This window comes from Mya arenaria, chromosome 12 (genome assembly GCF_026914265.1).
Source record: "Mya arenaria isolate MELC-2E11 chromosome 12, ASM2691426v1".
In the NCBI taxonomy this organism is placed as follows: domain Eukaryota; kingdom Metazoa; phylum Mollusca; class Bivalvia; order Myida; family Myidae; genus Mya; species Mya arenaria.
This window is the reverse complement of record NC_069133.1, coordinates 56,796,863-56,822,178: the sequence shown is the minus strand read 5'-3', so window position 1 is coordinate 56,822,178 and position 25,316 is coordinate 56,796,863. Positions and strand designations below refer to the sequence as shown.

General features: G+C 35.4%; 1 protein-coding gene across 1 annotated transcript in view; it reads left to right on the top strand.

The window, feature by feature from the left end:
• The window catches only part of LOC128211862 (uncharacterized), a 32,599-nt gene extending 10,104 nt beyond the window's left edge, over positions 1-22,495 (top strand). The window contains exons 5-17 of the mRNA XM_052916969.1: positions 1,890-1,963; positions 8,634-8,816; positions 10,729-10,911; positions 13,632-13,808; positions 14,133-14,222; positions 14,649-14,765; positions 15,151-15,287; positions 15,469-15,566; positions 15,857-15,984; positions 16,374-16,457; positions 17,193-17,363; positions 20,659-20,815; positions 21,098-22,495. Of these exons, the coding sequence (XP_052772929.1) occupies positions 1,890-1,963; positions 8,634-8,816; positions 10,729-10,911; positions 13,632-13,808; positions 14,133-14,222; positions 14,649-14,765; positions 15,151-15,287; positions 15,469-15,566; positions 15,857-15,984; positions 16,374-16,457; positions 17,193-17,363; positions 20,659-20,815; positions 21,098-21,458 (1,960 nt within the window). The 3' untranslated portion in view covers positions 21,459-22,495. The remainder of the gene's footprint in view (positions 1-1,889; positions 1,964-8,633; positions 8,817-10,728; positions 10,912-13,631; positions 13,809-14,132; positions 14,223-14,648; positions 14,766-15,150; positions 15,288-15,468; positions 15,567-15,856; positions 15,985-16,373; positions 16,458-17,192; positions 17,364-20,658; positions 20,816-21,097) is intronic.
• Positions 22,496-25,316: the final 2,821 nt, after the last annotated feature.

The window sequence follows — 25,316 nt, the reverse complement described above, 5'->3', positions numbered from 1 at the left end:
CAATATAATGTAGTCCACCAGTCCACACTCCCCCTCCTCCTGTCAAGTATAATAATCAATATAATGGAGTCCACACTCCCCCGTTACATCATGCAAAGCAGAGTTATCATTATTATGAAGTCCACATTTCACCGTTACATTCTGCCAAGTGGAGTTATCAATACAATGCGGTCCACACTCCCCGTAACATCCTGCCAAGAAGAGTTATCAATATAATGCAGTCCACACTCCCCCTCCTCCTGCCAAGTAGAATAATCAATATAATGCAGTGCACTCTCCCCCTCCCCCTGCCAAGGAGAGTAATCAATATAATGCAGTCCACACTCTCCCTCCTCCTGCCAAGTAGAATTATCAGGATAATGCAGTCCACACTCCCCCTCCTCCTGCCAAGGACAGTTATTGATATTATACAGTCCACTCTCCTCCTCCTCCTGCCAAGGAGTGTTATCAATATTATGCATTCCACACTCCCCCTCCTCCTTCCAAGTAGAATTATCAATATAATGCAGTCCACACTCCCCCTCCTCCTGCCAAGTAGAAGTATCAATATAATGCAGAAAAAACACTCCCCCTACTCCTGTCCAGGAGAGTAATCAACATAATGCAGTCAACACTCCCCCTCCTCCTGCCAAGTAGAATTATCAACATAATGCAGTTTACACTCCCCCTCCTCCAGCCATGTAGAGTTATCAACATAATGCAGTCCACACTCCCCTTCCTCCTGCCAAGAAGAGTAATCAATATTATGCAGTCCACACTCCCCCTCCTCCTGCCAAGTAGAAGCATCAATATAATGCAGTCCACACTCCCCCTCCTCCTGTGAAGTAGAGTTATCAATATAATGCAGTTCACACTTCCCCTCCTCCTTCTAAGTAGAGATATCAATATAATGCAATCCACACTCCCCCTCCTCCAGCCAAGTAGAGTTATCAATATAATGCAATCCACACTCCCCCTCCTCCAGCCAGGTAGAGTTATCAAAATAATGCAGTCCACACTCCCCCCTCCTCCTTCCAAGTAGAGTTATCAAAATAATGCAGTCCACTCTCCCCCTCCTCCAGCCAAGTCGAATTATGAATATAATGCAGTCCCCCCTCTTCTCCTGTCAAGGAGAGTTATCAATATTTAATGCATGAAGACTCTCCAGTAAATACGTGTCAATGTGAGTGTAATGCTTTTCTATCTTGGCAACCACACAACATAAACATATGAAATCACACAAAATCGTGATAAAGAGAATTGTCCACATAATGGTGATATATATTGTTTCCCAATAACAACATTAATATAACATGTTATGAAAATCTCTTACCATCGTGCCAACGAGAGGTATTCATACAATGATATGATATCTCTTTTCCCTTATAAACATTCAAGGCGCACTCAAGGCTCACAATATAGGTTGCTGCAAAAATGTTGTTGTTGTTGTTGTTTTTAGGTAATGCACTATTGTGTTTAACTAAAATCATATATTTTTGTTGTCGTTGTTTTTTTACATTAAAGCCACGTGACAATGCATTTAATTTTAAAACATATCGGGCCCTCACGGATATTTGGCGCTCAGGGATATTGTGCCCTCGCGGATATTGGACCCTGATGGATATTGCGTCCTCATGAACATGTTACTTAAGTTCACAAGAATATTGAAGCCTGAATGGGTATAGGGCTCTCTTGAATAGTGAGACCTCATGAATAGTGGGTCTCATAAATATTGTGATCTCATGAATCTCATGAATATTTGGACCTAATAAATATTGAAGCTCATGAATAGTTTGCACCTATGGATATTGGGTGCGCATGACCGACTGGAAAGGTTTTTCAATAAATCAACAAGAGAAAGAATTCGTATATTTATTTTTCCATCTTCTCATTTCTCGCTTTCGTTCCAGTATCAATGATACTGCCGACTCAACGTCAACCACCGAAACTGTTACCGTGATTGTTGAAAACCTTGTTATACCAAGTAAGTAGATCCTTTCATTTTATTTAAGTGCAAATATCCAGCCATTTGGGAAACCGTAATGTTAAAGTGTGATGTATGATTATGTATTACTACATCTGTCTTATATTGTGATTTTTCATGTCATTGTGTCTAGCTGTCATGCTGTTTTGTCTAACTGACTTGTTATAATGTTAATCAAACAACATGGTAGCATGGCAAACAATAATGTCTAAATGGCATGTTATTATGTCAAAAACATTATATTATGGCTACATTACTAGTTTTATGTCTCTCTGTCAAGCTTTTGTTTGATCGATGTATTAATATGCCAAATAAACATGTTGTCTTGTCTGATTGATATGTAAACGTGTTTATTTGACATGTTATTTTGTCAATAAAAATGTCATCAAGTCCAATTGACATGGCAGTATGTCCATCAGACGATTTAGCCACATGTCCCTTTATCTTGTTAATATACCATGTATTCGTTATTTTGTTGATTTAATTATTGATAACATGTACGCACAACACTAATTATTTGTAGATGGATGATATATTTACACGATGACCTCTCATCATACTCTTTTTTAAAAACTGAAAATATATAATGCAGTGGTAGTATGGGATGGTAGTGAAAAGTAAGGTTGACGATTTCACATTGGACAAAAAAAAACAATGAGTCAGTTTAACATAATAGCATAACCGTCAGACATCATAACATACTACGTGGGCATCATAACATACCATGTAGGCATCATTACATACCATGTATACATCATAACATGCCATGTAGACATGATAACATACTATAAAGACATCATAACATACCATGTACACATCATAATATACAATGTAAACACCATACCATGTATACATAATAACATGCTATGTATATCGATCATATCATACAATTTAGACATCATAACAGGCCATGTAGATAAAATTACATGCCTTGTAGATAACATAACATGCCATGTAGACATTATAACATGCCATGTAGTCATCATAACATGCCATGAAGATAACATAGCATGCATTGTAGATAACATAACATGCCATGTAAACATTATAACATACCATGTAGACATCAAACCATACTATGTAGACATGATAACATACTATGAAGACATCATCACATACCATGTACACATCATAATATACAATATAAACACCATACCATGTATATATAATAACATGCCATGTATATATGTATATATATCATAACATACAATGTAGACATCATAACAGGCCATGTAGATATCATAACATGCCATGTAGACATCATAACATGCCATGAAAAAAATCATTACTTACATTGTAGATATCATAACATGCAATGTTGATATCATAACATGCCATGTAGACATCATAACATACAATGTAGACACCATACCATGTAAACATCATAACATACTATGTAGACATCATAACATAACATGTAAATATGATACAATACCATGTAAACATCATAACATACGAAGAAGACATTATAACATCCCATGTACACATCATAACATACAATGTAGCCACCATACCATGTAGAAATAATAACATGCCATGTAAACATCATAACATAAAATGTAGATATTATACCATGTATACATCATAATATACCACATAGACATCATAACATACAATGTAGACATCATACCATGTAGACGTCATAACATACCATGTAGACATTATAAAAAACATGTAGACATCATAATATGCCATGTATACATCATAACATGCCATGTGGACATCATAACATGCCATGTAGACATCATAACATTTCATGTAGACATCATAACATGCAATGTAGACATCGTAACATACCATGTAGACATCGTAACATGCCATGTAGAAATCATAACATGCCATGTAGAAATCATAACATACAATGTAGAAATCATTACATGCAATATATATATATCATAACATGCAATGTAGATATCATAACATGCCATATGGAAATTGTAACACACAATGTAGAAATAATAACATACCATGTAGACGTCATAACATGCAATAAAGAAATAATAACATGCAATTTAGACATCATAACATACAATGTAGAAATCATAACATACAATGTGGACATCATAGCATGCGATGTAGATATCATAACAGGCAATATAGAAATCATTACATGCAATGTAGAAATCATAACATAAAATGTAGAAATCATAACATGCAATGTATATATCATAACATGCAATGTAGATATCATAACAGGCCATATAGCAATCATAACATGCCATATAGAAATCATGATATACAATGTAGAAATCATAACATACAATGTAGAAATTATAACATACAATGTAGACATCATAGCATTCCATGCAGAAATCATAACATGCCATATATAAATCATAACATACAATGTAAACATCATAGCATGCAATGCCACGCGGACATCAAAACACGAAATAAAGACATCATAACATGCCATGTATACATCATAATACGCCAGGTAGACATCATAACATGTCATGGAGACATCAAAACATGCCATGTAGAAATCATAACATGCCATGTAGAAATCAAAACTTGCCATGTTGAAAATCAAAACATACCATGTAGAAAATCGAAACATGCCATATAGACATCATAACTTGCATAGACATCATAACATGCCATGTTGACATCATAACATACCATGTAGACATCATAACATGCCATGTGAACATCATAGCATACCATGTTGACATCAAAACGTACAATGAAGTCGTCATAAAATGCTGTTTGGATATCAAATCATGAAATGAAGACATTATAACATAAAACGTGGACATCATAACACACCATGTTGACATCGTACCATCTCATGTAGACATCGCAACATGAAATGAAGAAATCATAACATGCGGGGTGGACATTATAATATGCCATGTATACATCATAAACTGTGACTATGACATCATAACAAGTCAAGTAAACACCAAAACATGCTATGTTTACATCCAAACATGCCATGTGATCATCAAAACTTGCGATGTATACATGAAAATAAGCCATGTGAACACAAGTACATGTTATGTAGACACAATAACATGTAGACCTAATTATATATTTCAATCATACCATGTAGACATTATAAAATAATTAAGACATCAAAAATTGCCATGAAGACATCATAACATGCCATATCGACATTATAACATGTCATGTAGACATCATAGCATTCCATTCGGACATCAAAGCATGCCATGTGTACATCATAACATGCCATGTGGACATCATAACATACCATGTAGACATTATAAAATGCCATCTAGACATTATAGCATATCCTGTAGACATAATAACTTACCATGCGGACATCATAACATGCCATGCTGACATCATAACATGCCATGCGGACATCAAAACATGCCATGCGGACATCAAAACATGAAATGAAGACATAATAACATGCCATGTAGACATCATAACCTGTTATGAAGTCATCATAACATACAATGTAGACACCATTACATGCAATGTAGACATCATTAAATGCAATGTAGACATCATGACATTGGCGTTTGCCCAGTGCCACTAAACCGCATACATAATGCCATATAGAAATCAAAACATGCAATGTAGAAATCAAAACATGCCATGTAGACACCATAACATACAATGTAGAAATCATAACATGCCATGTAGACATCATAGCATACCATGTAGACATCATAACATGCCATGTAGACATCATAACATGTAGATATAATAACTTGCCACGAATACATCAAAACATATCAGGTAGACATCCTAACATGACATAAAGTTATCAAAACATGCCATGTGGACTTCATAAAATGCCATGTAGACATCGTAATATGCCATCGGTAAGACATCTTGGGTTTTCAGGTATACATTATAAAATATGTGGTAGGACAAAACAAGAAGTTAGACAAACAATATAACATACCAATTGTACATACTGACATGGATGTTGGACAAAATATTATATCAGTTAGTCATAACCACATACATGTACAATGTTACAACATAATTTAGTTTTGGCATTCCGCACATTTAACCAAATGCATTGTTTTATAACAACTAAGTTACAATACCGACTGTAACATGTCAATAAGCTACTAAAGATATCAGTACTGTCAACATTTCGTATGGCCAAAGCGGGAGTAATTTTTCTGTCCCAAACACTGTCAATTGGTACAGAAATACACGGAGAATACCAGTGTCAGTACGCATGCGCATGCATCTATATATCACTATTTATATACTCTTCCTGCTTTAAACAATGAGTAAGCCAGCTTGTGAAATATGTATCACATTATCTCGAAACAAACTGTAATTCTTTGTGGTGATAAACCAGTTAGTGAACAATTATACGCAAATCCATTATTGTAAGAGAAATCTAACCTTCACACAAGTCATTTCATAATTTTCGATATTGTTTTATGTTTTTGGTTGTCAAAAGAATGCCTGGGGATAGAAAAAAAACCTACCTTAATACCCTGCATTAAAATATTTCTAAACATTTAATGGATAACAAGTTATCGATTTTGTACAGTCAATCAAATACATATGAAGCACCGAAATGTGATTCACTGTTCGCTCTGAAGTGATGCAGTTAAGTCATTGTATGACCAAATACTTCCAAATTAACGTTTTCGTTAACTACCTTGGCACAACTGACACTTGAGATTTATATGATATTTCCTTTTAAAATATGAAAAAATAGTGCCCATGTAATTTAATGTTATGAACTGTTCATTGATACTTTTCGATTCAATGATCGAAATAAGCACAAGCCCAAAAGTTACAGGGGCTTGTACAAAACATCTTGTTTAAAATGGCTGTTCCATTGTAGTTAAATGTTCTTATTAGCATTCAAATTTGCTTCTGGGCAATAAAATAAATAATAGATGGCTGATGAGTTGATAGTAAAAATGTCAACTTCTGGAAATACTGTCAACGTCTGCAAATCAGACATCTAATACTTATAAGATGTCGTTTGAAAATATATATATATATTTATATACAGGATGTAAATAGTTGTCTTTAAAAGCTGAAAGTTCTCAAATATATATATATGAGCACTCGAACAAACCAAATTGCCTTCCATGGCTTGTATGTATGATTGTTCGATTCATGCAAATATTCGCCATCTCTTTCGTACTGCAATGGAAAAGAAGTACGTTGCCTACGTCACAAACTAATCGTACACGTTATTTCGTTTCAACTTGTAATGAACAACCAATATATTGGCGATTCCACCAATATCATAAGTAGGGTACACTATGAGATTAAAACGTTTAATATCTGGAGTAAAATATCATCCCATCGATTTAAAGAAATGATAATGAAATGAAATAAAAAATAAACGTCTGTGTACTGTATTATACATACAGGTATTTCCATATGAAACACATAAGACACTGCTTTTCATTTGCAGAATTGAAGAGACAATAAAACATATTTACTTTTGCCTATTCAATGTCTTCATTTCAAGAATAGTTGTTGCATTCATTGCACAGGAAATACTTTACTTTGTATTCACCAATTATTACGTTATTATATAGTCATTTAACACATAAAACAGCCGAATTAAATATATCATTCAAATTTGAAAATAATTTAAAAATTACCTCCAGCACCTGACTTTGATACCACTCAAAAAAATATTGTACCATGTATCCCGGAAGCTATATGAGAGTGTCGTATTTTTACTTTATAACATTGTATCTCATCATTTTGTCTGCAGATCTTATTCAAATTGTAGATGAAAACAGTACTTGACTAAAGAACGCCTAAGCTATCTGATACAATCAATTTTCATTTGCATATATACTTGATTATAATCAGGTATAACGTCTGTATATGTAGATTATATATAACAACTTGAAGCTTATACCTTATTTTATAAGAATGAAACGTCATGATAAAGCTAAGACTCCGCTTTATAAAGCTAAAACAGCATTATATAAAGATAAAACTTGATTGTATAAAGTTAAGACCTTGCTATATAAAGCTAAAATCTCAATATATAATAATTAAATTTCCTTATCTAAAGCTAAGACTTCCCTTTATAAAGATTAATCCTCATTATACAATAATTATGCGTCATTAAATAAAAAAGCCTCATTTGTAAAGTGTTATTCGATTGTTTCTAAGCTAAAAAGTACGTTTTTTACTAGATTACCATATACAAAATTCATTTCAAAGTTGACAATGTTTACTTTTTGAACAGAAAAATACACGGAATAGGAAATTAAAACCTTAATTGCAAAGAAAGCTTGATATAAACATATGCTCTCCTATTTTGATATGTATATGCAAAAAGCTACAGAAACATTCTCAGTAGCAAGTTTAAGTTTAAACATGCTAAATGGAAAACATGCAGCATTCAATTGAACATTGTGATACTCGAAAAGGCATTCCATTTAGCTTCCATTTTGTAGGAAAAGTGTGGACCTTCTTAGTATAACTGGTTTGTTCAGCGAAACACCCCTAAAACAATCACAAAGTGCCGTAAAAGTGGTTTTTCAGGCGGTTTATAGTGGACAAGATTCTGTCTTGCTTACATCTTGTCTGCGATAAATACGAATGTTAAAAACTATTGTAATCTAGTATATAATCAATCTTTTCTTGTCTATCAATCATTCGATAGATGTTGGTTTGACCCAGTTGCATGACTTGATATGCCATTTCAAGTTGTTGTTTTTTCTACAATATGCCTTTCTCATTAAAGGTGTAGCATGTGACCAAGTTCCAAGTGTAAAAAATGGAAGCATTGTCGGTGGAGATATATCACCCTATTTTGAGGGTCAGAATGTGACGTACAATTGCACAAGCGGGTACACTATAAATGGTACTACGACGATATCCTGTAATGGCTCTGGGGTCTGGCCCGAGACACCATCTTGCCTCAAAGGTAATCTCAGATAAATATAATATTTTGGTCATATCTCGAGTTGTTCTACTTGTTGTGTGTTGTTGTAATATGCTGGTTTTCACGAAAAACATGGACTTAGGCGAAAGTATTTTCAAAGTATGTTCAGTGGCTTGATAACAAGATCCAATAAAAGTCCTAATAAATCAGTTCAACTAGCCACTTATAAAATTATAATTTACACATACTTGAACATGTATATCATCGATAGAATACATTGCCTTAAGCATAAAATGAGATTTGACAAAATTTAAAAGTACCCAAACTTGATATGTTTGTCTGGAAAAGCTGTCGGGCACCTGCAGTTTCTGTCAAGCTTCAATGAGCTACCTCTTAAATGAGGTAAACAATGGTACGAAACGTTCTATGTCGCATGAAGCCCAAATGCTTATACACCCCTGGAACTTCATAGGTATGTTGGTCAACGTGTTGGGGGGGTATCCTCAATTTATCTCAAGGCTTTCAAGAGTTATGGCCTTTCAATTAGTTAAAATAGGTCTGAAAGGGTTGTGTCGCTTGTTCCTGTTTACATATTTTACCAACATTCATGTTACATTTTAGGAATTCTGCTCATCATTTAAAATGTATATGTATACATAAACATTTCAAGTTTTAATCTGATTAGAGTGTCGAATATATATTGAAGCAGATAAGAAAGTTTCGAACGTTCAACAGTACACACCAACTACTCATTCAAGATATACGAAAAAAATTGGTCTATCTTTGCATGCTCCTTATTCAGCAAGGAAACGCCACATACACTAGCCCATTTAAACAAAACAATTCTGTGTTTAATGTTCAGCAAATACCTCTCAAGGACACGGGCCGTCTTGTCAATGATAACGTTGACAGGTAGAGTTTATTATTAGACAATAAGAACCTAGCTGCTACAATGTCCACATATGTTTGTAACCACTAAATTTTGAGAAACTCTTCTGCAACATCAGACTACGGAAATATCAGGCGGTTTATAGTGGAATCTATATCTCGGTCAAGTGGACAAGATTCTGTCTTGCTTACATATGTCTGCGATAAATACGCATCTTAAAAACTATTGTTATCTAGTATATGGTCAATCTTTTCTTGTCCTTCAATCATTCGATAGATTATGTAATTAAAATCGAAAGTCTGTATCCTCCAAAACAACATTTTATGACTTTTCAACCTTTTATACCAATATTCCGCAACATTTGCTTTTCAAGAAAATATCACAACGGGATGATTTTAACATACTCTTCTTTGTACAACGATGTGTCAATATGCTTCTCTTGCGATGATTTAAGGTAGTTGGTAGATTTCGTAATTGGTTATATAGAGTAAATTCATGACTGCTTAACAGATTGAAGGATTTAGATATCATATATTGCGGAAAATATTTTCAAAGTTTCGGTATTTCCATTTATTCGAAAAACGGGAGAAGTCAGAAATGAATGTGTGATGCGCATACGAATAAATGATTCCTCTTCTTCGACACTCTAAGAATTGTCATAATTGGAGATGCAAAAAATCAAAATATGGTTCTCGTCCGTCGCCAATTTGTCTAAAATTCTGCGATTTTATTGCGTTTCTATAAGTCGGTTTTAAGTGTATGCTTGTCACAAAACGGTTGGTTGCTAAGGAACACATTACTCACCATTGCACGAGGTCCCTGTTTCAGTATATGATCTTATTCTGGTATCAATCTATAACAGACACTCAGAAATACACGTTGCATATTCATTATTTGTAATAAAGGAGCCGATTACATAGCCCGCTATGAGTCAACAACTAGCATTTTAATTTTAGCATTAATTGACCTTGAACATTCATTTCGATTTTGAAGCAGTTTGACCCAGTTGCATGACTTGATATGTCATTTCAAGTTTTTTTCTACAATATGCCTTTCTCATTTAAGGTGCAGATTGTGCTCAAGTTCCAAGTGTACTAAATGGAAGCATTGTGGGTGGAGATCAATCACCCTATGTCGAGGGTCAGAATGTGACGTACAATTGCACTAGCGGTTACATTATAATTGGTACTACGACGATATCCTGTAATGGCTCTGGGGTCTGGCCGGAGACACCATCGTGCCTCAAAGGTAATTTCAGATAAATATAATAATTTGGTCGTATAATCATATCTCGAGTTGTTTTACTTGCTGTGTGTTGTTGTTGTATGCTGGTTCTCACCAAAACATGGACTATGGAGAAAGTATTTTCAAGGTATGTTCACAGTGGCTTGATGACAAGAGCTCATAAAAGTCCTAATAAATCAGTTCAAATAGCCTAAATTATAATTTACACATACTTGAACATGTATATCAGCAATATAATACATTGCCTTAAACAAAAAATGACAGAATTCAAAATTACCCTTTACAAGTATGTTTGTCAGGAAAAGCTGTCGGGCACCATTTCTGCCAAGCTGCAATGAGCTACCTTATAAATGAGGTAAACAATGGAACGAAACGTACTGCGTCACATGAAGCCGAAATGGTATAGTACATACACCCATGGAGCCATGGAGCTTAATGTCAACGTGTTGGAGTGTATCCGCAACTTATTTAAATGCTTGCATTGTGAAGGCCCTTCAATTAGTAAAAATAGGTCTGAAAAGGGCTTTGTCGCTTGTTAAAATATTTTACCGACATTCATGTTACATTACAGGAATTCTTTTTATCATTTGAAATCAATATGTGTCATAAACATTTAACGTTAAAATCTGATAAGAGTGTCAAATATTAATTGAAGAAGATAAGAATGTTTCGAACGTTCAACAATACACACCACCTACTCATTCAAGATATACGAACACTTGTAGTCTATCTTTGCATGCTCCTTATTCAACAAGAAAACGCCACATACACTAGCCCATTAAAACAAAAGTTCTTCTGTGTTTAATGTTAAGCAAATACCTCTCAAGATCACGGGACGTCTTGTAAATGTTAAAGTTGACAAGGTAGAGTTTATTATTAGACAATACGAACCTAGCTGCTATAATGTCCACATATGTTTGTAACACCTGAATCTTGAGAAACTCTTTTGCCATACAGCCTAAGAAAATATCAGTTCCATATATCATATTTAACATAATTCTTCTAGAAGATACCTGCCGACTGGTGTCATCCCAACGTCCAATGTAATCCTTTAAAAGGATGCTTGTCAAGATCGGGCATGTGACTATTCTAGAGGTCAACAATACACTTACTAACTGTCCATAGAAATAGAGACAGACGCAGCTGTTAAACACAGAGATAAGTAAACTAGTCTAATCATTTGATCGTATCCTCATCGACGTATATTTATTACGAACGATTATGGAGAACCCGACAGTATTAACAAGCTTTAATGATTGTTTCTTATCTATTGGCGATCAATTAGTACTTTTTCTAGTTCTCACCGATAGCAATGTGCCTCATGGTGCTGTCTTGTGTCCGAAATAAAAAATCCAACGACGGCCTTTAAAGGCGATGTGATCAAGCTAGCTTTGTGTCCAGGAAATATATCTAAAGACTAATAAGGCCAACAACATGCTTGATGTTCTACATCGATATCACTGTTATGCAACAACAACACCCCATGTCACAAGTGTCTGAAAAGTCGGTGAGCACCAATTGGACGCATTATGGTGTGAACCCATCGCATCCTCCTTGCAATTGTAAAACAAGAATTGAACAGCCTAATGAGGGAGCTGTGCCCTCACTATTATAAAGAAGGAGCTGTACCCTCAGCAGAATAAAGAGGGAACTATATACTCACCAGAGTAAAGAGGGAGCTGTACCCTCACCAGTATAAAGATGGAGCTTTATACTCACCAGTATAAATGGGGAGCTGTATACTCACCAGTATAAAGAGGGAGTTGTACATTCACCAGTACAAAGAGGGAGCTGTACCCTCACCAGTATAAAGAGGGAGCTGTACAACACTCATTATTATAAAGAGTATATCTTCACCAGCCTAAAGAGGGAGATGTTTCTTCAACAGTATGAATAAGGAGCTGTATCCTCACCAGCCTAAAGAGGGAACTGTTCTCTGAACAGTATGAATAGGGAGCTGTATCCTCACCAGCCTAAAGAGGGAGCTGTTTCTTTAACAGTATGAATAGAGAGCTGTATCCTCACCAGCCTAAAGAGGGAGCTGTTCCCTCAACAGTATGAATAGGGAGTTGTACGCTCACCAGTTCAAAGAGGACGCTCAACCCTCATCAGTGAATGAACAATAATATATCAAACTTTTGCGTTTCATCTTTTGAAAAGAAGAAACATGAGGCTGACCAGGGTCGATATTAAATAGGCTTGCCAGGATCGATGTTAACGTATGCTGGCCAGCTTGAGGGTAAAAGATGCTGGCCAGGCTGGTGTTTAAAGAAAGCTCGCTAGGCTGGGGGTTAAAGCAGACGGGCCAGAATCGATGTTAATAAAGACTGACCAGGCCGGACCTTAAATGGGCATATGCGAGCACCAGACTGGTTCACCTTGTATCTTTGCGACACGTTTCTGCAAGAGGTTTCCCAACGCAAAAAATACCACAGGATTTGAAGACCAGATAAAACTAATAAAGTTTAATGATAATGTTAAACTTGAACAATGGTAATTTGATGGCTTAACACAACAACATTTCGTTACTCTGGCAAAATCGCTTAAACAGGTCGCTAATGAAAGTATGTGTTATCTGCATATTTACAACTGATTCATGTTTGTCTGGTTCCCGTCCGTTACAAAACGAAAACAAAACAAAGCGATTGGCTTCATGTCTAATTGCATGTCTGAATTATGCATTTTAATTAATCTGTACAACGTTATTCACATATTATTTACAGATTGTGACTCAGTTCCAAGTGTGCTTAATGCAGGCATTGTTGGCGGAAATCTATCATCTTACGTCGTGGGTCAGACCGTGACGTACACCTGCACTAACGGTTTCACTATGATGGGAACATCGACGGTAACCTGTGATGCAACTGGGGCCTGGACGGAGCCTCCATCTTGTGAAAGAGGTAATCGACAAATTCCGCGTATTGGTAAATTAAATAAAAATGGGTATTTTGTCTCAATGGTAATTCTAGTGCAAATTAATATTTCCTTTACGATAATGTAACGGAATAGAAGAGAGAATCTTAGAGGAAAAACTATTTTCTAAGCCCTAACATAAGTTGCGATAAAACTCGATCATATCTAAGCCACCATAATCTGATTAACAACAAAATATACGTTATAATGTAATGTTAGTGGCGATGCATGTACGACTAACTTTGTAGAGGTAATTCTAGTCGTTTTAGAAGTAGCAATATTAGTAAGCATGTTTTTTATTTTGTTTTTAGATATAGGCTCATCTTGCTCCTCTGATGCGGAATGTCAGATCATCTTGCACACTCAACCCTATGTTTGTGATAACACTGTGTGTAAATTTGGTAGGTACTTGTGGTCTGGCACATCTTAGAAAGGTTCCTTCAATAGTTATAATTCGATAACCACACGAAAACACAGTTATACGTAGGACAATCATTTGTTTAAGTGTAAGGTCGCAATATACTTCATCCAATGAGTCCCCAAAGCTATAGTTTACGAGTGGCGTAAACACGAGTAACATAGTTGTTTTCTGTGAACTCGAGATTTTCTTCTTATAACACACCTAACAAGGATGAAATGAACGTTAATTGTAGTTTTACAGATGAAAGCCTTAAATGGTAGCGAACGTAACGCCATATCGAAAATGCTGTTGTCGAAATAGTATCTAAGTCCTTTAGGCACTGACGTTTGATTCGGACGGACCTAAATTTCAAACCGGTGAATAATATCACGCGGTGTCGACAAGTACATGTTTCTTTACATTTCAGGAGTCGGAGGACAAAATTGCACAGTAATTGCAAACTCTTGCTTAACAAATGGTCGATGTACGTCGGACGCTTGTGAATGTGTTGACGGCTTCTACCCTGCTGACAACAAGTGTTACGGTGTGCATATTTATTATCTTAATTATTATGTTAACACATGTTCCTAAGTATTAATGTACACAAGAAGTTGAACAAGTGTTTTGATTTATTGACATTTGAATTGGACTTCATCGTAACTCACTAGTTTATCCATCGTGTGTGCCTTTCTGCAAAATGCGTACTATGTGTACTGACAGTGGTAAATTTAACACTTAATGAACTTTTAGTGCGATATTTCTGATTATAAAAAAGCAACATTTATTTCAGTGTTGATACTGCAAGGCCCAGGTACAGTAGCGTCATAGAAGTCTGCGAGTCAATAGAATAAATGAAGTGATTGCAAAACTTTTATGAACTTTTAGTACGATATTCCTGATAATACAAGAAAACTAACCATTTATTTCAGAGTTGATACTGTCAAGCCCGAGTAACGGTAGCGTTATAGTAATCTGCGAGTCAACAGAAATAAATGAAGTGATTGCAAATCTTTCTGCTAGCTTCGCTCCTACGAGTACTGATTTCGTTTTCAACATTACCGACCCGGTAAAATATTCGATGCCAATACATAATTCAATAATGATTTATATTTATTTTTATTTTAATGTTGGGGTAGCCGCATTTGCAACTAGATAAAAGTTCACTCTTTAAACCAGTCCTAAGTGCCCAAAACCTACACCTGTCACTGATTATTTGAATGTTAAACAAATGCAATGTGTCTTTACAGTCGAATAAATTTACAACAGCAAACGCCACAATTATTGTCGTTTCGGATTTAGACGTTGACGTTGAATCACCCGTAACATCCTACGCACTTATAATCGAGTAAGCTATCTAAGACACTTAAATAGTACTAAGCCGTTAACTAAATGACAATGTAGCTGACTAGTCGTAATCTTTTTTTGGTTTTGAAAAAAATGCATCTGTTCGACGTATCGTAAGATTTATGCTACACTCTGCCATAAAGTAAAAAGAAAACATGATACTTTAGATACTAAATTTGTTTAGATAGGTAAGTACTTGGTAAAAGCTGTCGTTTCGATTCCCTTGCTAACATAATACTGAGACTGGGTATTAAAATGTATCATATGTCAACTGCTTATTCCTTTTTGCAGACTTTCCCATCCAAACAGTTCTCGAACAGTTTCAACAACAATCACAATAAGTGTGGAGGATGATAATGATAATGCGCCTGAATTTGGCAGTCACAACTACACGTTCATCATAAGTGAACAATCTACAGGTAAAGATTGAATGATGTTTTTATTATTAATTAAATAATGGAAAGTACAGTGATTAAGACTAAACAAATACTAAACAAGAGACACAACACTACAAGAAACAACACTTTACACAATTTAAAATCAAATATCGTTAGCTAACTGTTTTGCTATTCGCCATGGACAGTAAAAGCTAACTCAGGACTGACTGGTAGTTTTGAGCGGCTTACGAACGCTCTCTGGCACAGCATTGATACAATTTGGGCATGCTGATCATACCTTTATTTCAATTATATGTAATTTGATATGCACGATTCGTGCATCCATTTATGGTACTTATTATTATCAGTGACAATCAGCCGAATAATGTTTGTCTTCTGCAACAAATAATCAAAGCATTGAACTCTTTCAGCTTTAACTGCCGTTGGAACGATAGCTGCTACGGACAAAGACAGCACGTCACCAAACAACATGATCGCTAACTACAAAGTTATTGGTACCTTTTCCTTATACACTAATGTTATCATTTTTTATCATCGTCAGTAATACCGATTTCTTCTACATTAAGTTTGTTCATATATGGAACAATTGCTTTTGCCAGTCATATTGTTTAAGTTATCTTTCTAATACTTTTCTTTAAAGCTTACTACCTGGCTCACATTCTTTACTGGCCTAGTTGTCCAATGCTCAATATTAGTTACAAACGTTAGCAAGCATCAGGACGAATGACACATAGCCGAATTTAGCAAGCATAATGCAATAAGTCATATTTACGAGTGTCTACTATTTATAGGAACATATATGCACTTTTCCTGGAATGGACTATCGAGCAGTAGTACCATGCACTAGTACTCCACACCAGAATCAATGAAGATTTCTCCCTATAATACTTCTTTTTATATGTTCGTCATATAATGACATTCAAATGTATATGAGGTGTTTGTAAAATGTTCATTTGATGTATTATTTAAAAAAACATAAATTATCAATGACATTAACATGAAACTTGGAACACATGTTCACGGTTAAAACATCAGCATTAGTGGTTTTGTCCCTTGATCGAATTAAACTTTTAGTGGGTTGTGTAATCCTATTCCTGTAATTGTTTTTAGTGCAAATCCTAACATATAGGCGTTTCCCAGGATTTTTTTCCATTTCACATTGACTAGAAAATCTGCTTAGACGTGTTTCACACAACCGTCTATTCTTATAGTCAATTTCAATGTTTAAGGAACCAATAAGTTCGAAATAACCTCGGACGGGGTGTTGAGTGTTTCATCTGGTGAATCGTTTAATTACACTACGACGCCATTTTACACATTTCTTGTCATGGCAACTGATGGCGCGCTGGAAGATATGGAAATGTCGACAAATGTGTCCGTTACTGTTAACATTATACCAGGTATGTGCTACATTTATTTCACTGTCAGTTTTACTGATTTTTTTCCATTTCGCCTGAAACGTATAAATACATACACACACATGTATCTTGTCAATTTAAATACAACCAAATATTTAATATTCTTACACAGTCGCCTGGACTATTTATTCAAACACATGTGTCCATATAACTGATAATATACAAATTACGATTTTCTTCTTCATTTTTTTTTAATATAGGATCATTATGTTTAAACGAAGAAAAAAGGTGCTAAAACTATCAGATGTCTTATCCTTTCGTATGTGACAACGCAAGTGCAATTGAGGAAAGTTCCTTTAAACTAGGGATGCAAACGAATGACAAAATTGATATTCGAATATTCGGTAATTCTTTCGATCGAATATACGAATATTCGAATACCAAAATGATCCTTTGAGAATTGTAGTAAACTAATATTCACTAACGTAATAGCCAGGGCCCTGGTACACTTCTTTGTCGTATTCGGTAACCGCGACGGACACCTATTATTCCACAAATTAGCCTCTGAATTTCCCCCTTTTCAGAATATATCCCAAGAAAAAGCGATATATTTTAAAGAAAAAAACGAACTATATCAATTCCTCTGCGTTTACTTTTGTAAACATTGCAAAATAAGATCGGGGAATTTCGTTTTTTCCCGGTTAAATGACAATATGCGCCAACGTGGTACTTGCAGCCTCGTTCTGGGATTGATGTTTACGAAATATATTTATAGAAAACGACACCAACCATGCCTAAACGTCGATTTTGACTGATGTATTTTACATAAATACAGGACAAATATACAATGTACTTAAACGTTAAACCATACAATAACTTTTCAACGCAAGAGCGTTGTAACGAAACATGGAAAACAGTTTAAAGCACATAACTAGCATATGTCCTTCGAATCATCATGGCGATTTGCGCAATATCGCCAAGCTTGATTAGCAGTGAAGACAACACATTGGTATAAAGGCCGATCTTAAATGTTCGAAAAATAATTGGAATGTGTCTGATTTCACTTGTCTAACAGCCAGTAAATACAAATTTACGGGGACTGTTTATAGTTCCCGGCGATATATCCGATATGGCGCGTGTATAGTGTCATAAGTTCACACCTCTGGCATAACGGGTCCATCGTTGTAAAAACAAGACAGACGAAGATGACAGTTGTAGGCAAAATGTTTATTAATTTAATTCAACAAAAACATCGAATATTCGAATACTTATTTTGACATTCGAATACCAAACGTTCGATCGAATATTCGAATATTCGAATATTCGTTTGCATCCCTACTTTAAACACATAATTATAAGATAGTAATCACTAACGATAAAAATTTATGCAATGACTTTTTGTCTGGTTAAAAACAACATTATTATCCATTTATTCATTGTGAATGTTAAAAACCTTACATTGAATCATAATCCTGTGTTTAAAGGCACCGACATTAAGGCAAAAAACGCCACAAAAGCAATACCACGTCAGACACCAAATATCGAATATTTGTGGTGTAGTTTTAAAATGAATCTTTCAATCGTATATTGATAAACTCAAATGGGTAACTTAAATCAAGAAAAGAACATTAGTCTTAGCTTTAAGTTCAGGCCGAAAAAGCTAAACCCCTTTCAAATATACCATTGAAATCGTCACACATCAAAACTAAAATAAATAAAGTTCATACCATAGTCGAAACAACATAATCAACCTTATTAAATCAATAAACGACATACGCTAGACCATTAAAAGAACAGATCCTATGCGATTAGTAAATGTTTTATGTAAAGAAAATACCGAAATGTCGCAACTCAAGGACAAGGGTTTGTCATTGTTCAAGTCGACTTGGTAAACTTTATTAAGAGACACTACCAACCTTGCTGTTCTCACATTTCCTCACTTCTTTACATTTTGCTTTTTCAGTACTTATTTAAACAAATAAATACAGGAAAATAGTAAATAGATAATTTCAGATATTTAAGTTCCCCATTCCCACTTAAACAGGACGTAAAATGCCTATTTAGCCGTCTTTAATGGCAAAAAAATCTTGTTTGAAATTATAGTTTCGGTATAGTTTTAATACATTCTTTCTCTACTTCTTACTTTAGGGTACATCCATTACGCAGTGGTGTGCAAATACTATTATGACCAAATAAGCTTGTTAATGATTACATAAAGATAACACAATCTTAAAAGATGCGTTGCAGTCACACAAATACCCCCATTGACACAACTTTTTTTAATTAAAGACAAATAATGAATGCATCTTTGTACAAACCAGGAGGAAAAAATAAAACAAATAAAAAAAGGAATCGGGTTATCGGGTTTGTATGTACATGGTCCCCCACCATCTAATAGCTTATCGGGTTTATCATGAGGAGGTGGACCATACTCATTCAAACCTAGAAGGAGAAAGGGGCCATACGCATACAAATGAATAGCTTAGAGGGTTTGTATGCGTATGGTCCACCTATTCCTTATACCTTCTCGGGTTTGTATACGAATGCTTCGCCTCCCATAATGGGTTTAAGGGTTTGTACGCGTATGGTCGCCTTCCTTAATTGGTTATCGGGTTTGTATGCGAATTGTCCCCCTCCCCCTAATTGATCATCGTGAGTGTATGCGTATGGTCACCATTCTCCTGACTGGTTATTTGCTTGTTATGTGTATTTTCCGCGTCCCCTTATGGGTAATTGGGTTTGTATGCGTATGCCTCCCAAATTTCTAATTGGTTTACGGGTTTGTAAACGTATGCCACCACCTCCTTAATTTATAATCGTGTTTGTATGTGTATCCTCCCCTGATAGATTAACGGTTTTGCATAACTATGGTCCTCCTTTCCTACCCATTATTGGTTTTTTGATATGTAAGCGTTTGGTCCCCATTCCCCTTATAGGTCGTCGGGTCTGTATGCGCATGATCCCTCTTCCCTTTCCCTGGTGCCCATTTCCCTCAGAGGTTATCAGTCGGTATGTTTATGGTCGCCATTCATCAGATAAGTATGCACATGGCCCCCTTCCTCCTAATGGCTATCGGCCTGTACGTGTACCGTCCCCTCTTTCCGATGGGTTATCGGGTTTGTATGCGTAAGGTCCCAAACCCTTTAAAGGACATTACTGAGGGGTTTTACTAAAGTAGCCGTTGATGCAAATTGACCGGTAACTTATGGTGACCGTCAGGGCACGTTCACTTTAGTTGTTGTTGTTTTCATCAAAGTCTTTATTAGCGAATGTGTATTCACTTTCTGGTTTGAAAATGAAATGGGTTGTAAATCAAAAGTTTACTGCGTCATTACAGCTACCACCACAACCACAAAAACTAAGTCGACCACGCCATCAATCGAAACTAAGACACAAACATCGGCCAAAGAAAGAAATGCTTATATAGGCGGCGGTATTGGAGGCGCTCTTGTGCTCATCATCGTCATCATCGTCATCGTCGTCATCGTCTGTGTGTACGTAATAGAAATTCACATGTTGACATGCGATGCAAATTTAATCAAAATATAATGTATTTATGTTTTTTCAAGCCACTTCATAGAGTAATTTAATACATATTGTCATGTAGTGTGTACTTTTTGCTGTCAGATTTTAATCCGGTTAATCGGCTGATTTAAACTCAAGCTGCGCCAACAAACTAAATATAATTTTGAACAATAAGCCATACCACGTTTTGATAAATGTATATGAGCAAACACTTATGTTTGATTATAAACGCACATATCTCTTCTCTTTAGACGGAGGGGGGAGCGAGCAAATATTGAATCCCGGTGCCTGAACGACATTTCCGGCCAGTACAAACCGACTTTACCTGTAGATGCCATTCAGACAAAGGAAGGCCATGAAAACAATGATAATGATGACCCCAAGAACCTGAACGACATTCGCGCCACTGAGATACACCAGAATGATTCCCCCCTTTCTGAAACCGAAACTCAGACAAAGGAAGACCATAAAAGCAGTGATAATGATGGCCACAAGAGCCTGAACGACATTCGCGATATTGAGATACACCATGAGTCCCCCCTATCTGAAGCGGAAATTCAGGAAAACGAAAACCGTGGACACAGTAAACTTGAAATGGCAACTAGCCTCTAAAGAAGCATCGAATATTCCCAACGTTTTAATTTCTATTTAACACTTCCTATGCAACATTGTCTATGTCCTTTGGAACACATAATAACTCCCTACAATATGAAACATTGTCTGTTCAACATTTCACATGTTTTATTTTCTATTTTACATTTTTGGTGTGTCATGTTTCACATGAACGTGTACAATGTTTCATATTGTAGGGAGTTATTATGTACTAAATATAATTGATGCACGTTTAATAATAGTGCATGCTTAACGTTTTGTAGTATGCTATACATATTGCCGACTTATACTAGCTATATATAATAGACCATTTCATTAAGGAATGATTGCGTTCATATCGAAGATAATGACATCAATCACGCAATTCATTACTTATATTCACACCAATAGTTTATCATTTCTGTTCAGAAACGTTTAAAATTCTTTCATTTAAGAAAACCTAACGGTTATTCAAGAAAACCTTACGGTTATTCTTTCTCACCCATGCTGTAAATAAAACAACCCGACCGTAACCGGAAACAGTTTATCAAATACGTCACAATAACGCGGGAAAAATTTAATAACTTCAAATCTTTTTAATACGTAAACTTGAAACGCTTATGACAACAAATCATTCAAACACGTCACAACATGTTTATTTAAGTGTTCGTTGCATGCTGACAGAATTCAAACAATAACAAGATTAGCAATATAAATGTAAATTAATGAGGGATGATCCGCGATCTGATCATATCCGAAGATGTTGCGTTCATTGGAAATCATTCACAATTGTCGCAACGCAGATTGTTGAGGTGTAAATATTCTGAGAATGAACCTGAACTACTGCATGATATATTGTTAAAACCATTCCGATAAGTGACTCCCTTAATACTTCGAATTAATCAAGTTAAACAAACATATTTTATTTGGTTTTATTTATTTTTGATCGATTGCTACATATACTCTTAAGTTCGGATAGCACAAGATTTGTTAAACACGAACCTGTATTTTGTGGGTCAAAATTGTTAAATAATATTGATATAAATTATCAGAATCTGCTTTATATATGTTACTATAGCGCTACTATTACATGTTATGTTTGTGAAACATGCTTATTTATAGCAGCATACTTTGGGAATATTATGTTAGTCGGTTGATCCGTGGTGTTGTTTCACTTCGAGTTGCTTGTGGAAAAATTCGTATCGCACGAGACCGAATGGAGATATTGTATACCTTGTATATATAAACAATTTCTGAATAAAAATCTATGTAAACTTTTAATTTCATCGAACCCACAAACACCTAAGCAACTAGATAAAATAGTACCAAGTATATATATGCAATACAAAAAAATGAATGGCGTATGAATGTAAATAATATACGCGTATGCGACGTCACATATGAATTGACTAAAACGAAAGTAAACGTCAGCCATTTTAAAACAAGTAAACGGTTCAATGTTGGACAAGTAATTGTGAGTTTTATTCATAAAACTAATGACTTTAAGAGCACTCAATAACTGTCACTATCAATTACACAAACCCGTCTACGTTTGTTTTTCTATGGCGATTTGTCGTAAGGGATGATAGTGATATCACAGTTAAGTAACCGATATTATTAAGTGTTCGTGGAAATTACTTCGGACATGTGGCTTGCGATACTGGTTTGCATTTTGGCGCAGATGTCATCCGATCGAGCTGGAGCTGTGGCATTAATCATTTCTTAATTTTATTGACAACTGAACAATTATACCACTCCAACGATTTATTTATATTACAGAAAATCAGTTCAATCTTAAAACAGAATGGGAATGGCGGAAATGACCGAACATGTCCGCCCCAAAAAAGCAGTCCCAGTCTAGTATGTAATACGGAAACGAAAAAATACAGTGTGTTACACGGGATTTTTTATCCGATCATTTGTATTTTTCATTTGAAAAAGCTGGATTTTTGACTGAATATTTACATATATATTGAAGTTGATTATCTTAAACTTATATTTCAGCTTCTTTATGAGTTCGCATAATTGTGTTACCTTACGCGCGTCGAAATACTTTCAAGTTCTTACTTGAACAGAAGGCTCTGAGGTTAGGTTCAAATTTGCAATATTGTTATGAAAAACTACAGAAAAAAGCTCAGGAGCCGAACATTTAATGGCACAGGGTAAACGTCAAAGACATAGAACACAAAAGTAGACAATCACAAACCTGAAACATGGAACAACATCACAAAACTCTTCTCTTTAACATCAATACAACACACTTTTATCCTAAGAACAATACACTCGCTGGTTCCTGGAACAGCTATCACCTTAGGTTTACTTCTAAATCGTAAACACAAATATGAATGTAGTTAAATAGACGAAGAAAAAAATGTATTTGACGGCTTTCTTCAGAAGAAGATAATCTTAATAAGCTTTTAGCTTCCGATCAAATTTTCAAATATTTAGAATGAAATATATGTTTCATTTGTATCTTTCCGTGAGAGAAATATGTTTAAACCAATTTTTCAATTTGATCATACATATTATTTATTACCAAATCACTTTGACGGACTCAACTGTATGTATATTACTACGGAGTCTAAACTTTTCACACTTATCAAATAGTTTGTATGAGAACGTATAGGAGGGCATGTGTTCGTTTTCATCTTTATTATACAGTTTCAGTTATCATAAACATAGTATGTTCAAATAGTTCAAATTTAATTAATCCAATATAATGTTCCATAAAATATAAGTGCAATACTTACGCTTTGGAGACAAACATTTATGTACTGCATTTCGGTATAGATATAGAGGGAGATGCTCAAGACGCTTTGGAGACAAACATCCATGTACTGCATTTCGGTATAGATATAGAGGGAGATGCTCAAGACGCTTTGGAGACAAACATCCATGTACTGCATTTCGGTATAGATATAGAGGGAGATGCTCAAGACGCTTTGGAGACAAACATCCATGTACTGCATTTCGGTATAGATATAGAGGGAGATGCTCAAGACGCTTTGGAGACAAACATCCATGTATTGCATTTCGGTATAGATATAGAGGGAGATGCTCAAGACGCTTTGGAGACAAACATCCATGTACTGCATTTCGGTATAGATATAGAGGGAGATGCTCAAGACGCTTTGGAGACAAACATCCATGTATTGCATTTTGGTATAGATGTAGAGGGAGATGCTCAAGGCGCTTTGGAGACAAACATTTATGTACTGCATTTCGGTATAGATATAGAGGGAGATGCTCAAGACGCTTTGGAGACAAACATCCATGTATTGCATTTTGGTATAGATGTAGAGGGAGATGCTCAAGACGCTTTGGAGACAAACATTTATGTACTGCATTTCGGTATAGATATAGAGGGAGATGCTCAAGACGCTTTGGAGACAAACATCCATGTACTGTATTTTGGTATAGATATAGAGGGAGATACTCAAGACGCTTAGGAGACAAAAAATCATGTATTGCCTTTCGGTATAGATATAGAGGAAGATGCTTAAGACGCTAAGGGGACATTTATTCAATTTGGCCATCCGGTACAAATCGGACTTAATTTTTGTTACGAATTTGAATAAGTGTCACGACACGGTCCATTAACAGGCTAATCATCCAAACTAGAATTTTGCACTTAAAAGTTTTTTTTTATGATTTTAATGTTTCAGAATTTCAACATTTTAAGTAAATGAATAAATGCAAAATTATGAGTTAAACTTTATTTATGACACAACGATTGTAAAAAGGGATATTTTCTTATGCTAAGTTACTCTTGTTGGCGCGATGTTGCGCGAGAGTGTGGTCTTGTGTTGTGTGAAAAAAAACGGTGAGCCCCGAACAAAACTCCAAACTCACATGCGCTTAGACCGGAAATCAAACTCG